Here is a 17648-nt window from a genome sequence, read left to right on the forward strand (position 1 = left end):
AAGCTAGCAGGGTTTAACAGTGGTAAACTGGCTTTGCATTGTTGTATTTTTGTGGAACACAAAGATAGTAGTATATGAAAGGGTATTTGTTTGGTCTGTCTCCTAAAACTTTCACATCTGAATATTAAGAGTGCTTTTTTATTTAAAGTAATGAAAGTAAGGATTAGTGGTCCTTTTAAATCAGCAGATGGTATTAAAAATAAAATCCAATTACAGAATTTCATTAAATAAAAAATATACACACCAAACAAAAAAAACAAAACAAAAAACAACATTAGCGCCTGAAACTGCACACTGAATTCACTGGCATAATATCACTTTATTTCCTGATCTGCACATATCCTTATATGGTTTTCAATCAACTATACATAAAAGTTTAAAAAGAAACAAAGTTTTCCGCATTGTTATTATTTTGAATACATCAGTGCAAACATCTCTAACATAAAAAAAATTATATAAACATTGTGTTCTAAGAATGCCACCTTTTGTTCACTAGAACATAAAGTGCCGCACTGTAAAACACAGCCATTGTGTCGCGAGGACAAATGCAATAGAATCTGGCTGTTTCCAAGGCTGACATGACATCCAAAAATAAAAACAAGGATTGGATTCCAGAACGGTTTTTTTTTCTCTGAAAAATTTTATTTCAGTTTTCTGAACACTCTAAAGCCACAATGCTTCAGATGTTACACAGGTGTCCAGACAAGATTAACAAAAATTTTTTAATGTTCTAAATTACAAATCTGACTTTTTTTTGTGTAAGAGCTTCAGAACGAAAGGGAACTAAAAAGGCCCAACATACACACATGGAGAAGAGAAATAAAAAAGCAAAGAGAAAAGAAAAACCCAACGATAATGTCTCATGCAATGGCAGGCAAGATGTGAAAAGCCACCCGGACACTACAAATTTTGTACATCGAAACATCAGAGGAAAAAAAAAATTAATAAAATAAAAAGGACTCCGTAATAAACCTGTACATCCAAATACAATTGGGATCTAAACCTAGGTTACATTATTTAATGTTATGTACACATTTCCCCTTTCATATTTTAAGTAAAGCCTTCATTGAAACCCCAATTGAAAAAATAAAAAACAGAAAAAAAAAAATTCTAAACAAGTTAACAAAAAGATCAACATTGGAAGAAAAGTGTTATTATAGGAGGTGTGTTAAAATGGATCATAAAAACAAAAAAAATCTATTAATTTAACATTTTCTTTGCACTTTACATTACATTGCCGTGCCGAGAACAGTTGTTTTCAGCCCTCTTTGGATGGATTCTTAAAATGCAGTTTCATTTTAGTCTTTCAGAGATAAATACGTTTGAAATTGGTCCAAATATATAGAAAGCCTATATTACATGCAGATTTTTCCATTGTTTTTTCTTTCTTTTTAAAGAAAATAAAACGGGTGCAGGTGAATTGGACAAAGCAAACCGTCACAACACCCACAGTGAAATTATAAACATACATTTCTAAAGCGGCAACAGAAATTAGAGAAGAGGAGGTTTCCTGGAACAGCAATCTTAGAGAGTGTTTTATAATGTACCAAGAAGACTACTAATCAACTAGTTTGAGCAGCCAAGTTTCACTCTTATTTATTGAATGGAACAAATGCATTAAATAAACTGTGAGTCCTCTTCACTGAAGAGAGCTAGTCTATTCATCTTTTATGTGCTAGTTGTTTTGTGTGTTTTTTTTTTTTTTTTTGGGAAGATTAGCCATGTACTGTAGTAATGCTTACTGCATATAATCCAAGCATTTGCTGTGGCCGGTTGGAAAAAAGCAGTCTGTAAGAAAACTAGGATCAATGAAATAGATGCCATTTTAAGCCATCCACAGAACGGAGACCAACACAGTACCCAGTGTTAAAACCCAATCTCTTCTGGCACTAACGTGCATGTTTCACCCCCAACCCAAGGAACAAAAAATAAAGTTGTAAATCATCCACAGTCCCTATTCTCGCTGGATCCCTCAGTCAATTTTTACATTAGTGTAAATTTTCCGAACAAAGGCACTTGTTCCCATGTAACCGATTGCTCCTAGAAAAAGGGGAGAAAAAGCAAAACAGAACATAATATGAATGAGTAATAAATATACAAAATCTAAGTCACCATAATTTAAAACAATAGACAAAGTAAAGATAAACTGACTTCAATTAAATTAGTAATATCTAAAATTGATATGCTGAATATTTTAAGCGGGCCCCATGTATTCAAACACACATATTAACACAGGTATATAAAGTGCGCACAGAGTGTACCGTTATCTATTTCATGACAGAGGTTAGAGCAGTGGAGGGCTATAAGCGGTACTACAGCTGCTGTAGAATTAAAAATTCCAGCATGCCCTGCCAGAGTTTTGCTGTTTGACCATGCTACAACTGTTACAGGGCATGCTGGGATGTGTAGTTCTACAGTAGCTGTAGGGCCTGTGTTTGATGGAACCACATTCCCAAAAGTATCCAACATTTGTGAAGTATTGGTTTCTGCTTGAGATCAGTGGCCCTTCCGACCATTGACTGATCTTCTATCGCTTGTTCCAAACAGTCAATAAAAAGCATTATTCTATAGCCAAGAATTAATTAGGGAAACATCTAGGTTTATACTTCCTTGAAATTAGTTCTAATTTAATTTGTCAAATAAAACAATTATGTTTCAAAGTGGTGTAAAAAAGAGCCAACAGCACATATTAGCAATTAATCTGCAAATTTAACAAGGCGCAGTGACTCGATGAGCTATATTTACTGCATGTGGTTTTAAAGTGTAAATGGGACATTTAAAGCATATGGTAATTAACTCAACACATATGGAAAGCACTGCTTGTATGTTAATACAGTGTCCCTGAAAGACATATAATCATTCTAGGAGTAAAACAAAGAATGGATTACACTTAATCTTTTGCATGAACTCATACATAATTACAGTGTATGCTTTGTTCACATGTATTTGGTCACCAGAACCATGTTCATAATTCACTAGGAACACCAGTAACTTTAGCATTATATCAATACGACATTCATTGTAGGGAAGAGTATATTTTAAGCTTTGACTAGAATCCGCTACTAAATTTGTGATCTACAGTCACCTTTACTAAACACTGCTTGATTTACTGAAATTAAAAAAAAAAAAAGCCAGTCTTGTAAGACCACATTTTCTTCTAATAAGTTTAACTACCATACTTTTGAATATATGCTGTACCTAAACTCTAAACATCTGTAAAGAGAAATAAAATAATAAAAAAAAAAAAAAAAAAAACTTACCGCACATAATTCCCAAGGCGGTGCTAAATACTGCCATATATCCAAAGTAAAATGATGTTTGAAACAATCCATACATTCTGGTGTTAACATGAAAAGGAGAATGTTTATTAGCTGCTGACTTACTATATGAATGTTAACATTTTATTCAGAAAATCAAAATATTTTGAACTACAAAAGAAAAAAAATCACCTCCTGTTTCTTAAAGAGTACACCAATGTCAGAAACGTATGGCACATGTTAAACAGAGAAAATTTCATTTTGAGTGAATGTTAGGTTAAACATAAATGCGAATATAACTTGTTACTGTGCCAGTCTGCCATAGTTAGAGGTGACAGTCCTCGTTTCTGCCAGCAGCATGGTGCGGGTTAACCTCATGTTGCCTCCTCGTCAGGTGTGAGAAGAGTATTCCAAAGCCATGGCATGGTAAACATTTGAATACTCTCCTCATACTTGTCATGGCACTGCCAGCAGGAGCGAGGACAGACTCCATTGACATCTGTAACTGACAGGTGAAGGGAACGAATGGTTAAACAAATACAAAATTTAGCAACCTTCAAATAAACAAAAAATGTAATCTCTTAAATTTCAAAGAACTGTGAATTCCGTTATTCTTCCAGTCATTCAAAAGGAGAACTCCACACACACAAAACCTAAAAAGGAGCTCTCAGTTTTGGGAGTAGTTCACCAAGATAGTACTTAACCAATGGTGCAGGAACCCTGTGATCCAGCCAATATAAATAAACAAAAGGTTAACTTCTCCCAACCATCTAGCAGCAGTTTGGTGATGAACAATGCCTTTTCCAGCATGATGGATCACCTTGCCATGAGGCAAAAGTGATAACTACGTGGCTCGGGGAACAAAACATCAAAATTTTGGGTCCATGGCCAGGAAACTCCCCAGACTTTAATCCCATTGAGAACTTGTGGTCAGTCCTCAAGAGGCGGGTGGACAAACAAGATCCCACAAATACTGACAAACTCCAAGCATTGATTAGGCAAGAATGGGCGGCCATCAGTCAGTAGGTGGTCCAGAAGTTGATTGACAGCATGCCAGGGCGAATTGCAAAGGTCTTGAAAAAGAAGGGTCAACACTGCAAATATTGACTCTTTGCATAAACTTAATGTAATTGTCAATAAAAGCCTTTGACACTTATGAAAGGCTTGTAAATTTACTTCAGTATACCATAGTAACATCTGACAAAGGTCTAAAAACTCTGAAGCAGGAAATTTTGTGAAAACCAATAAAACCAATACTTGTGTCATTCTCAAAACATTTGGCCACGGCTGTACATACAAGCAACTCAAAATATCTAACCCCATCACCATTTATTTATATACAAAATCATACCATCATTTAGACGGAGATTCAGGGGTCAATCCTGTTCCATGCAAAGGGTGCAAGTTGCCGTTGCAACGGCGTTAAAATGCTGGCAACGGACCGGCACCTCGCACCCTTCACGGTCCACTCCAAGCCCGAATTCGCTTAATTTTGCTTTGAGCCCTATGGGGCTACAAGCACTTTTAAGCGAATCCGGGTTGCAGTCAAGCGCAGCCATTGTCACGGTGATTCGCACCTGAGAGAACATCGCATGGAATAGGATTGACCCCTAAATTTTGTTAATCGTTTAAATTTAATTAAAAAAAGTTGGCAGAAGAAAAAAACCCACTTACTTTGTTTTGAAAAAGTAATAGTAAAATGAGTACATGTAAACATAGATTGCAGTGGAAGCAGCAGAGAGGAAACTTGTCCATTGCCTGAAAGAAATAGGGAAATAATGACAAGTCATCTATAGGACACAAATGTCACTAACTGTAATACATATTTATCTTCGCTCCATGAAGCAGTGTCCACCAATGTCATACGACTTAAATTACAGATACATGGCAAGCCAGGCCTGCCAGGCTTGCCACCACCGAATTTCCAGCTATTTATGGCCCGGCACCTCTTTTAATCTAGACAAATTTCCCGTGACCACTGGCGGCGCTGAGTTGGTGCTTACATTATCCCTAGTTATGACTTCCAAGAGCAGTGCAAGTGTCACAGTGGTGGTGCAAAGCATAAACACAAGTCCATAACGATGCAGGAAAAAGGTGGAGTTGTCAAGAAAACTTGACCGCTGGTGTTTCGCTGCTGAAGCTGTGTGATATGTACGGTATTGGTTCATCAACTGTGTATATATTAACATGACCACTGTCTGGCAAAATGTATAATCCAGCACAGTTCTGAAACCAAAAAGGTACTGGAAAATCAGTGATGTACAGATCAGGGATGTACAGCTGCATACTAGAATAAACTACTCCGCACCGAAGGACACTGCAATTTTACCCTTCAAATACACAAGCAGCACATGATGCCTTATTAGGTAAGAGCTTAACCTTCAATATTCTAATGATATACGTGTTCATGAGCCTTATTGAATCCATTCAGATTAAAACAACTTTAAAATTTGCTAAAAATAATCTTCTCGTTATAAAGTCACTTACCACCTGTAATCTTCGGCATTTAGCAGGAAGTATGTACATACAATGGTTACACAGACCGTCACAATGCAGAGGATGACCAGTACCAACATCATAAAGCCATACACATAGTAGATCTTGTAAGCCCAGAACGAAGTAAAAATGAAATACCTGGAGATAAACCAAAAGAGGGTAATATTACAAACCATCAACTCGTCTTCTAACTTTAAAGAGAAGATTATTATTTTAAACACCTGGAATAACCTGTTCATCATTATTTTGTGTGGTTATGTACTGCACCCCCAGGGGATCACACCTCTGCTACTTATCAATAATTTAGCCCTCAGTAGCAGTTTAACACTCATGTCATACACATAAAAGAAATTGCTATTAACACATTTGAAACCTGGCTTTTCAAACTAAGGAATAAAAATGCACTCACATTTCAATAAAAATTGATCCAAATGGTAATATTCCACCTAGGCACACAATGACAGCCGGCTCCATGAACCTGTGAAAACCAGACAGTGTAAGTATTATAAACACGCCTTGAAAAAATACTGAACAAATGTTCATCAGTTAACAGAATAGCAGTTTAGCACTAAGGATGTAGGCTGTCATAAACCTGAAAACATAACAGAACTCTAGGGCAAGTGTGCTCCATGACACAAGACAATTTGTTGCAGTCAGTACTTTGTGAAGAAACCTTACCACTTTTTCTCAGGGATGGGCCGCGGAACTGCATTGACACGACAGGGGAAGTTGGGCTGTCCTGCCAAATTTCGACCAAGTATTGTCCCTACCAGGTTCAATGGAAGGATCACGAAGAAACAAATGCAGCACACAGCAACCTAGGAAAATGTAATTAAATGAATTACTAAACACCCATTCACTGTAGACATTAGGATTCAAAGATTTAAACCACGGCGCATTCTGCACATTTCCTGTGGACAAAAACAAGAGACTGCTCAGTGTTCATGAATCAGCTCATACTCCGTTACTCATACTGTCAGAGGAAACTGTATAAAAAGGACATTACCGGTCGCATTCAATATTTTGGGGAATACAGTTGTTTTATCATTGTATCAAAACGCAAGACACTTAATTGTTTTAAATTACACCACATCCTTTATGCTGTCTAAGTAGCATGTATCATGATGCACCTACACTAAAGTGCCAAAAGCCATCGTTAACACTATAGCACCTCACATGGGCTGGTGACATCGCTAATGGGACCCTGGAGAACTAGAAACATGTGACGAAGTCCGATAAGTCACGGTTCCAGTTGTTTCGTGCTGATGGTAGGGTTCTGCTTTGGTACAGACAGAGGACCTGATTCAGAGCCGGACGCTCTGACCAGAGCGCTCGCTCTGAATCAGTGCCCTCCTACCTGAAAATGGAGCTGCCTCCTGGCCACTCGCATAGCTGTGGGTGACCACCCGCAGCATATGCGAGCGGCCAAAAAGATGGTCGCGATGGTCAAGACCATCGCGACCATCGGGCTTGCGACGAGACCCTGCGGTAGGGTCTCGATGACCGCAAGCCCTGGAGTGATTTTGGCTCTATCAGAGCCAAAATCACTCCCACTGACCCACTAGTGATGTCAGTGGGGCTGGACCCAGACGGTAGGCGTTCCCGTCTGGCAGCCACGCCCACCAAAGGGGGCGTGCTGTCAGTCACCATCGACAGCACGCCCCCTTTGGCGCGAGACCCGGAGCGACAGCTTGGCTCCCTCCGTCATGCGCATTGGGGTAACATCGACCCGCTTGCGAGCGTCCTGCGCTCGCGAGCGGGTCTGAATGACCCCCAGAGTGAGGCCAAGGACCCCAGTTGTCAACAAGGCACTGTAGAAACTAGTGGTTGTTTCATAATGGTATAGTGTGTTCACGTGGCATAGGTTGGATTCGCTGATCCATCTGAACACTTCACTGACCGATAACCGCTATGTTGCATTGCTTGATGACCACTTGCAGCCCTTCCTGCACTTTATATGCCCCCACAACGATGGAATATTTCAGCAGGATAATGCACCAAGTTGTCCAGAATTGGTTTGAGTAGTATTCTGGAGTGTTCCGACGAATGGTATGGCCACCACTTTCACCCGCCATGAACCCAAAGGAGCATTTATGGGACATGGTGGAGAGGTCCATTTGCACACAAGATCCTGCACCAACAAATATCAGGGAGCTGTGGGAAGCTATCCAGATAGCATGGGTCATCATTTCTCCAGAAGTCTTCCTTCCACTTGTGGAATCGATGCCATGTCAAGTTGCTGCACTTCAACGGGCTGGAGGGAGTCCTACAAAGGCATCTATCCCATGACTTTTGGCACTTCAGTGTATACAACAATGCAGAGAGGTGTGTGGTGTGTAGGTAACAATGCTTTTGGGCAGTTTGTGACTGAGTAAATATATGTATGTCTCAATGTTCTCAAACAATTGAATTCGCCCCCAAAAATTGTGGTTAAAAAAAAAAAAATTAAAAAAAGAAAGAAACCGTGGATTTGAGTCTATTGTATGGGCAGAGACCACAAGAGTGCTGTGTTTTCCGTGTGCTTGCGCTCCTCCTCTATATACGGTATTCATCATATTGTCGTATATTTAATCGCTGTAATCCATAGCAAGCGAACATGTTTAGTGCAGTTAGAAAGCAAATATCTTATCGCAAAACACATCAATGAGAAGGAGTATATTATGGAGTTGGTATCCCTGTTTGGGGATTTAATGCATGCTATCCACACAAATGTAGTACTAAAACCAGCAACGCCACACAAACTGGAGCTGACACCAAAACAAATGAACAAAAGAAACATTCTATTTAAGTCACTAGAATTGTTTAAAGAAAAAACTTCCTCCGAGCATGATGCTGAAGTGCAAATGCCACGCTTGGAATATAAACTGTATCTATCTAGTCAGTGAGCTTACTTTGTAAGCAGAGTGCCCGCACACAATTACTTTGGACGACATCCAGACATGTAAAATGCAGGGCTTACGTTATGCTTTTCTTTGAAAAGAAAAATCCTTGGGTGACCCCAGTTAACATGCAAAATGAAGTATGGCCTTCTAGGTTAAACCATAAATAGTACACTTAAATAAAGTAGGATTAAGGAGAGTCAAGGAACCAAGAAGTGATCTTTAATGCAGGTAGAATGTCCTGCTGTCAGCATTCCTGAGCCGTGAATCAGATTAATTCCAAGGAATGGAATAGTGGTAAAACACATTCAGCAAAACTCAAAACTTAGCTTCAGGATCTTTTCTAACAGGATGGGGGATTTCTGCTGGCAATGCACAGAAGCTTAATAAGGTCTTTCAGTATTAAAAGTACAAATAAAGGAATGGGTGGAGCATACAATAAAAATGGTAAACATTTATTTGTAAAATAGAAGTCAAAATCTGTAACCATTTCTCACCTATACGATAGGCAGTTGCCATGAATGCCTTTTACAATGGGGCAGTCAGACTTGTGCAAAGCATGAATGGATAAAAGTTTTCTGAACATGCAAAAATGCATGTTGTCTAATAGCATTGATTACCAGAGCCTACCAGTAATCGGAGGTGCCCCCTAGTGTCTACAGATCAGAATACAGGCTTCACAATCCCAAACTCAACAAGAATAAAATACCATCTTGCATACAGCACCATCTGATGGCTAGAATATAACTATAATCTGCTCAGAGGTGATTAACAGTCCAAAATACTAAATTCCACTTTCAAATGAACTTAGTAAGTATAAAATTGCTGAGGATGAACCATGTTATCACACCACATAAGCTTTACAATGTTATTTCTAAATTGAGCTCAGACAGAAGAACATTGATATGGTTACAATCAGTCTGAAAACAGTTAACATGATGTGTAAGATCAAACAGGTGTACTGTCAAGCCATGAAAGTCATTTACCTACTAGAAACAGAGAAAACTATAAAAACACCTACAAATGAAATCATCCTTTTAGCAACTTCCAACTAAGAAATACAGAGTGTGTGCTGTAACTAAAGCAAGGAGCGAGCATGACATCAGGATTTCCAAAAACAGAACTAAGAGCAGGCAAGGAAGTGTCAGACATAAAACTGGATTCAATTAGCCAAGTTAATTTACTGTGAAAGGAAAAGGGTGATAGCCTCAGACTTTTACGCCCGGAGCTATTCATTTAAAAGCCCGATACCTTGCGTGGTAAATCTGGCGATAACAAGCGTTGACACAAAGTTTCCGGGGTAATTACCCGGAGCTGTGGGTTAATTTATTTGTGGTTGCCGCCATAAGGGCAGAAAGGCCCCTAATTGAATAGCCCCAGGCACTGCATTGTGGGTAATTAGCCATTCCACGCTAAGTGCATCCAACCCTAAGTAATCACTTGGCGCTGCTCTTAGCCTACACAGTTACAATACAAACCTGTGTCTAGGCAGAATTAAGCAAAAAGAAAATTGAGATTATGGTGCCAATACAATAGGTATAACTGCAAAACATGGCTGCATGAACCTTGTTTCACACATTAAAGACCGCAACTTAGAGAATGGTCAGACTTACCATTGTCCCAAAAGGGATTGCTCTGGAAGCATGATAATAGATGGCAATGAAGTTGATGAAGAATGCGGTCCCACAAACCATTGCTGGGATTAGGAAAGCCCCAATGAACATTTGCTTTATCCACCGCCGGCCTATCAAGCAATGAACAGGAAGTGTTATTTTCACATGGACAAAAAAACCTGCAATCCATTAACTCAGCTAATATAAAAGCTACAGGTGGAGAACTGCAAAACAGATTTCTATTGGGGAGAGGAAATTCTGTTCTAGAATTGGCAGAAGTGAGAGAAGGCATGGTTGGTAAATGGCACAGCTTTCAGGAAATGGTACATATTTGCATGTTAAAAATAGGAAGAAACCAGGGCAACCATGCAAAACCAGAAAAGTGTGAAGTGCACGGGCTGCATTATAAACTAGTGGAAATGCATTCAACCTGACTAATTGTTACCATGCAAAGGAACAGGATGCATCTAAATGCATTGCAGCCAAGTTTTAAATGGCTGCTCTAAACCCTAGTCAGCTAAGTAATGAATTGTAAATTTCATCTTTAACAAATCTCAAAAATACTTTGTTATAATATATTTGTAAACACATTCCTTGTTGTGTGCAAAATATTGCTCATTCAACTACTGACATTAGAAACAAAAGGTGGATCCATAAGTATGTAATGCATTACCTCCTTGTCTGGCATAAAGGCTTCCTCCGAAGTACCCATTGACTGGTGATGTTGCGGCATATACAAATATAGCAGTGCTTAGCATTGAGCCTCTCCTAAAAGAGATAAACAGGCAACATCATAAGTGAGCATAAATAAAATTATATATATTATTACACACACACACAATCATTTATCATCATTTATTTATATGGCGCCACAAATGTTCCGCAGTGCCTTACAAAGCACATAAACAAGTTGTAGACAAGCGACTTACAGAACAATACAATACAGGACATGGGATTATATATATTGCTACATTAGTGACCATAACACCCAGATAAGCAACAGAGCATAAGCAGCCAAGTGTTAGGTGCCCTAGTGGCAAGAAGTAGATGAAACTAAAGTAGGGAGAAGTACAAGAGGTTAGAGGGCCCTGCTCATAAGAGCTTACATTCTAAAAGGGGAGGTGAAGACAAACAGGGGAGTTAGAATGACAGCTGGAAGGCTTTGATGAAATAATGGGTCTTGAGAGCCCGTTTGAAGGATTGCAAAGAGGTGGAGAGTCTGATGGGGAGTGGGAGAGAGTTCCAGAGGTGGGGAGCAGTGCGGGCAAAATCTTGGAGGCGGGAGTGGCAGGAAGTAATCAGCTGGCTTGAAAGACGGCGTCCATTAGTTGAACGAAGAGAGGAGAGTGAAGGGAGATGAGATCACAGATGTATATGGGGGAAGATTGGGTGAGGGCTTTGTAAGTGAGCGTGAGAACCTTAAATTGGGTTCTAAAAGGGAAGGGGAGCCAGTGGAGGGCTTGTAGGAGAGGGGAGGCAGATGTAGAGCTTTTGGAGAGGAAGATAAGCCGTGCAGCAGCATTAAGGATAGACTGGAGAGGAGAGAGATGGGATTTGGGGAAGCCAGATAGGAGGTGGTTACAGTAGTCAATCTGGAGATGACCAGTGAGTGTATGAGGGTTTTTGTAGCATCCTAGGTGAGATAGGGTCTGATCTTAGAAATATTTTTGAGATGGAAATGACAGGACTGTGAAAGGTTCTGAATATGTGGTTTGAAGGAGAGGGAGGAGTCCAGGATAACTCCAAGACAGCGCACTTTGGGGCTAGATGAGATAGTTATACCATCAATTGATAAAGAAATAGTGGGAAGTGAGGTTATATGGGAGGGTGGGAAGACGATCAGCTCTGTCTTAGATATATTGAGTTTAAGAAATCGCTGGGACATCCAGGAAGAGATGGCAGAGAGACAGTTGGAGATACAAGTCAGAAGAGAGGGGGAGAGATCAGGGGAGGAAATGTAGATTTGAGTATCATGAGCATAGAGATAATGGAGGTCAAAAGAGCTGATGAGTTCACCTAGAGAGGAAGTATAGAGGGAGAATAGAAGAGGTCCAAGAGCAGTACCTTGAGGGACACCTACTGTAAGAGGCTGGGGGGAGGGGGGGGGGGTCGAAGAGGAGTCATGAGAGGTAACTGAGAAAGATCGGACAGAGAGGTAGGATGACAGCCAGGAGAGGGCAGTGTCACGTAGACCAAGGGAGTGAAGGATATGCAGCAGGAGAGGGTGGTCCACAGTGTCAAAAGCAGCAGAGATCAAGGAGAATGAGAAGAGAGTAGTGGCCCTTGGATTTGGCAGCAAGGAGTTCGTTGCTGACTTTCGTGAGGGCAGTTTCAGTGGAGTGGAGAGAACGGAAGCCGGACTGGAAAGGGTCAAGGAGGGAGTGGGAGGAAAGAAAAGTGGTAAGGCGTTTGTAGACAATCCGCTCAAGGAGTTTGGAGGCAAAAGGGAGGAGAGAGATGGGTCGGTAGTTAGAAAGAAGGTTAGGATCAAGGGTAGGTTTTTTTAAGAATGGGGGAGACAAGGGCATGCTTGAATGCAGAAGGAACAGTGCCTGATGAGAGGTAGAGGTTAATGGAGGTGGGTAAGATGGGAGCAAGCAGAAAGAGGAAGCGGAGGATTCGGGAGAGGATAGGATCAAGGGGGGAGGTGGAAGGGGGGAGGGAGGACCGGATGAGGGCCATGACTTCTTCTCCAGATACAGGGGAGAAGGATGTTAAGAGCTGGTAAAGTTGATTGGGAGGGGTGATCTGGGAAAGGAGGAGGTGGAGAGCTGGGGGACTGGTTGGATATGATGTCCTGACGTATGGAATCAATTTTAGATGTAAAGTAGGTAGCAAAGTCAAGGGCAGAGAGCAAGGAGGGGAGACGAGGAGGGGGTGGGCGAAGGAGGGAGTTGAAAGTGGTGAAGATACACTGGGGATTAGAGGACTGAGAGGAGATGAGGATCTTGAAATATGACGGTTTAGAGAGGGAGAGAGCAGCATTATAGGATGAGAGCATAAATTTGAAATGGAGAAAACCTGCCTTAGAGCGTGATCTTCTCCACTGTCGCTCGGTGGTTCGTGAACACTTTTGCAGGTATCTGGTGCATTTGGAATGCCAGAGTTGAGGAGTAGATCTGCGAGTGTGAGTAATGATCGTCGGAGCAACAGAGTCCATGGCAGAAGTAAGGAAGGCATTGTATAGGGAAGTGGCTTGGTCAGGGCAGGAAAGAGGATAGGGGAGAGAAGAGAGTCAAGCAGGGAAGAAAAGGAAACTGTCAATAGCGTCATTGTTACGCTTCGTGATGGTGGCTTTTGGAGGTAGAGAAGGGGAAGGAGAGAGGGACAGGTTAAAAGAGAGAAGGTGATGGTCAGAAAGTGGGAAAGAGGAATTGGAGTGATCAGAAATATCACATTGGTGAGTGAAGACCAGATCAAGCAAATGGCCACTCACATGGGAGGTCCATTGGGAGAGACCAAGTGAAGATGTGAGGGTGAGGAGTTTGGAGGATATCAATTGGAATATTGAAGTCACTTAGGATAATGGAGGGAAGGTCTGAGGAGAGAAGGTGAGGGAGCCAGGAAGCAAAGTTGTCAAGGAACTTGTAGCGAGGGCCAGGGGGATGATAAATGACAGCTACTCTAAGGTGTACTGGGTGGAAGAGGGGTAAAGCATGGACTTCAAATGTAGAGAATGTAAGGGATGGTTCAGAGGGAATGGGTTGGTATGAGTAACCAGGGGATAGGAGAACCCCAACACCACCACCATGGCGACCCCCATGTCGTGGGGTGTGGGAAAAAGTGAGGCCCCCAGAGGAGAGAGCTGCAGGAGAAGTGGTGTCAGAGGGTAAAATCCAGGTTTCAGTAATGGCTAGGAGATTCAGGGAGTTGGAGATGAAAAGGTCATGAGTTGGGACCAGTTTATTACAGACTGACCTGGCATTCCAGAGGGCACACATACATACATAATACACACATACAAAAGCAGATTAATAACTGCCCAGTAATGGGTTTTTATTTTTATAGTACATACGGTGAGGTTACCTCAAATCTGAAAAGTGTATATAAAAATGAATACGAGGGGTGTGCATGTTTCTGCGTGTGTGGGGGATCATAAACCTTCATCAATATAGATCAAGGTGCACTTAGTATTTATGGATTAGATATTTTTTAAATTAAAAATAATGCACGCAGACGACAGATTTAGGAATTCTCCACTCTTTAAATGTAACAAACCGATCAGCCATAACATTAAAACCACCTGACTATTGTATAGTCCCCTCGTACAGCCAAAACAGCTTAGAATCACCAAGGCATGGACTCCACAAGACCTCTGAAGGGGGCCTATGGTATCTGGCACTGAGATGTTAGCAGCAGAGATATAAAGCCCTGTAAGTTGCAAAGTGGAGCTTCCATCGTTCGGGCTCGTTTTTCCATCACATTCCAGGAATTTACAGGCCAAGTCAACACCTTAAACTCATCATGTTCCTCAAATTATTCCTGAACAATTTCTGCAGTGTGGCAGGGTGCATTATCCTGCTGAAAGAGGCCCCTGCCATTAGGGAATACCATTGGCATGAAGGGGTGTACTTGACCTGCAGCAATGTTTAAGTAGCTGGTACATGTCAAAGTAACAGCCACATACTGTATATATCAGGACTCAAGGTTTCCCAGGAGAACATTGCCCAGAGCATCACACTGCCTCTGCCAGCTTGCCTTCTTCCCATAGTGCATCCTGGTGCCATCTCTTCCCCAGATAAACGACGCACATGCACCCAGCCATCCACATGGTCACGACCATGGGTTCTCGGCATGCCGGCCAGCAAGGTATTACCTGTGAGGATGCTATGGTGAGGGGCGTCTGGTGGTGGCGCTGGTATCTGGCGGGGTGCTATGGCTGCGCGTAGTCCTGTGCGGGCATATTGTCACTCTGGTCTGGTTAGGCCTGGTGGTGCTTCCGTTCCGCTCTGGCATGAGCTCCGCCATCTTGCCTCCGGTCATGTGACCTAGTCGCCCTATCCTGGTGTATCACATGCTCTCTCGCCAGTCACAGTCTGGCACTGGGGATTTAAGGGAGTGCAGAGCTTCTTTTCATTGCCAGTGCAACATGTTTCTCAGCGAGAGCTGAGAGAGAGTTCCTGAGCTTGTTCACCTGTCTGTTGGCATCATTACCTAGCCTGCTTCACCCTGCCTGTTCCAGCCCCCTGGATTCACCTGCCTCCTCCATTACCTCTCCCTTGCCTGAGTACCTGTGTCAGCTGTTACCCTGCACCCTGCCTCCACTTGCCTGCTCCCTGCAAATTCAATTCAGCTTGCAAATAGTTTCTGCCTCACAAAACCTGGATTACTGGACTGCTTTCTGTTATCACTACCTGGACTTTTTCCCATTGCTTCACTACAGTTCCCCAAGTGCAGTTTAGTGCTATACCCGGACTTTGTTTTGCCACTCATTAAAACTCCACGTTTATTTTTAAATTAGCTTCAGTGTCTACTCCTTTTACCACCCCGGGTCCACAACCTCACACACATGATGTAAAAGAAAACGTGATCCATCATACCAGGCCACCTTCTTTCATTGCTCCATGGTCTACTTCTGACTGGTTGGTGGCTACGCAGCAAACTGCGATGCACTGTGTGTTCTCACATCTTGCCATCATAGCCAGCATTAACGTTTTTAGCAATTTGTGCTGCAGTATCTCTGCTGTGGGATAGGACCAGACGGGCTAGCCTTTGCTTCCTACGCACATCAATAAGCTTTGATCACACAACCAGGTCACTGGTTACCCTTCCTCTGACCACTTTTGGTAGGTACTAACCACTGCATTCCGGGAACACCCCACTAGTCCTGCCGTTTTGGAGTTGCTCTGACCCAGTTGTCTAGTTATTACAATTTGGCCCTTGTTAAAGTAGCTCAGATCCTTATACTTGCCCATTTTTCCTGCTTCCAACACATCAACTACAAAAACTGACTGTTCACTTGCTGCCTAATATATCCTACCCCTTGACAGGTGCCATTTTAATGAGATAATCAATGTTATTCACTTCACCAGTCAGTGGTTTTAATATTATGCAAAGTCGCAAGAGAAATATACACACAATCTGTATAGCAACAAAAGGAAACATGAAGAATGTACAATAAAAAAAAGTTTTAACTATAATAAAATAAAAATTAAATCGGAAGAACGTTGTGCAACAGAATAAAGGTTAATATACGCAGAATGATCGGATCCAATATCATGAGACAGGTTCTGACAGAAAAAAATCTAAATTAAGGCCCTTTGGAAAGCATGTTTTAAGCTCATGTTGACAGTACACTTCAACTGTCGAAGCAGTAAAGTCTTCTCTCACCTATGGATACCTATGTATTTTAATATGTAGACCTAAAGGAAAATTTGCAGACGTGTGCTTCATTAATGAGTAGTTTCCTTAACATGTACTGTATATCAAGTGATAGGTGTCATTTTATACTGTGACTTCAGATGCAGCAATAAGCCCCTCAGTGAGTCAGGTCTCGGGTGACTCGGCCGCGTCAAGCATCTTTTTTGCTCAAAAGGTGTCTTATTCGCATAAAAGATCAACTGGAAGTGACAGGACTGAATATCTAGCGTACCACTGGAGCTTGCAATAATTGTACATAAGCGTGCGCGATTCTAAACATGTGTAAAAAAGGCTCCGATGAGAGCAGCCGCAACTTTTCTTTGCAAGTTCCGTTGCGCTTCATCTGCGACTTTGAACATGTGCAAAACCATTTTCTGTGCAGTTAAAGTCGCAGCCTCACTAAGAAGCTTTTCGCTGCCTCTGCACTGCAAGCAAAATGCAACAAAGGAAAAAAAATACAGTCCACTACTCCAATGAGCATCTCAGTCGTGTTGGGGGTCTTGCGCCGTATGGCATAAAGACACTCACAATGTATGAGGACACACATGTATTGGTCATATAGATACGAGTACCGTAGTAGCAGCGCTTTTGTGTCATATAAATAACATGAGACTAGGGGTTACCATATATGCAAATCATTCTATATTGTTCCTGAATGCAGCTCATTAAAAAAAAAAAAAAACTACCCGTTCATATTCTTACATCTGGTATAATTAGAGTAGGGGCAAGATCCATAGTACTGTGGAAACAGGACTGCAATGCTCCGACAAGAGTGAAAATGAATAAATCAGTTTAATACACAGCGTCCTAAAGGCACCAACTATAACTTTATACTGTATATGATTTATCTAATGGGATATACCCTACAGTGCATCCAGAAAGTATTCACAGCGCTTTACTTTTACACATTTTGTTATGTTACAGCCTTATTCCAAAATGGAATAAATTCATTTTTGTCCTCAAAATTCTACACACAACCCCATAATGACAACATGTACAAAGTGTTTGAGATTTTTGCAAATTGAAAAAAACAATACAAAAAA

General features: G+C 41.4%; 1 protein-coding gene across 1 annotated transcript in view; it reads right to left on the reverse strand.

Annotated features, from left to right (window-relative positions):
- Nucleotides 1-299: 299 nt before the first annotated feature.
- The window catches only part of TM9SF3 (transmembrane 9 superfamily member 3), a 48283-nt gene continuing 30934 nt past the window's right edge, over nt 300-17648 (reverse strand). Inside the window, exons 8-15 of the mRNA XM_088475809.1 lie at nt 10919-11013; nt 10246-10376; nt 6432-6571; nt 6163-6231; nt 5745-5891; nt 4932-5015; nt 3261-3337; nt 300-2040 (exon numbers count right to left, since the gene is read on the reverse strand). Coding sequence (XP_088331935.1) covers nt 1973-2040; nt 3261-3337; nt 4932-5015; nt 5745-5891; nt 6163-6231; nt 6432-6571; nt 10246-10376; nt 10919-11013 — 811 coding nt within the window. The 3' untranslated portion in view covers nt 300-1972. The remainder of the gene's footprint in view (nt 2041-3260; nt 3338-4931; nt 5016-5744; nt 5892-6162; nt 6232-6431; nt 6572-10245; nt 10377-10918; nt 11014-17648) is intronic.

The sequence above is a fragment of the Taudactylus pleione genome, unplaced genomic scaffold, assembly GCF_031769625.1.
Source record: "Taudactylus pleione unplaced genomic scaffold, aTauple2 ptg000016l, whole genome shotgun sequence".
NCBI classification, from domain to species: Eukaryota; Metazoa; Chordata; class Amphibia; order Anura; family Myobatrachidae; genus Taudactylus; species Taudactylus pleione.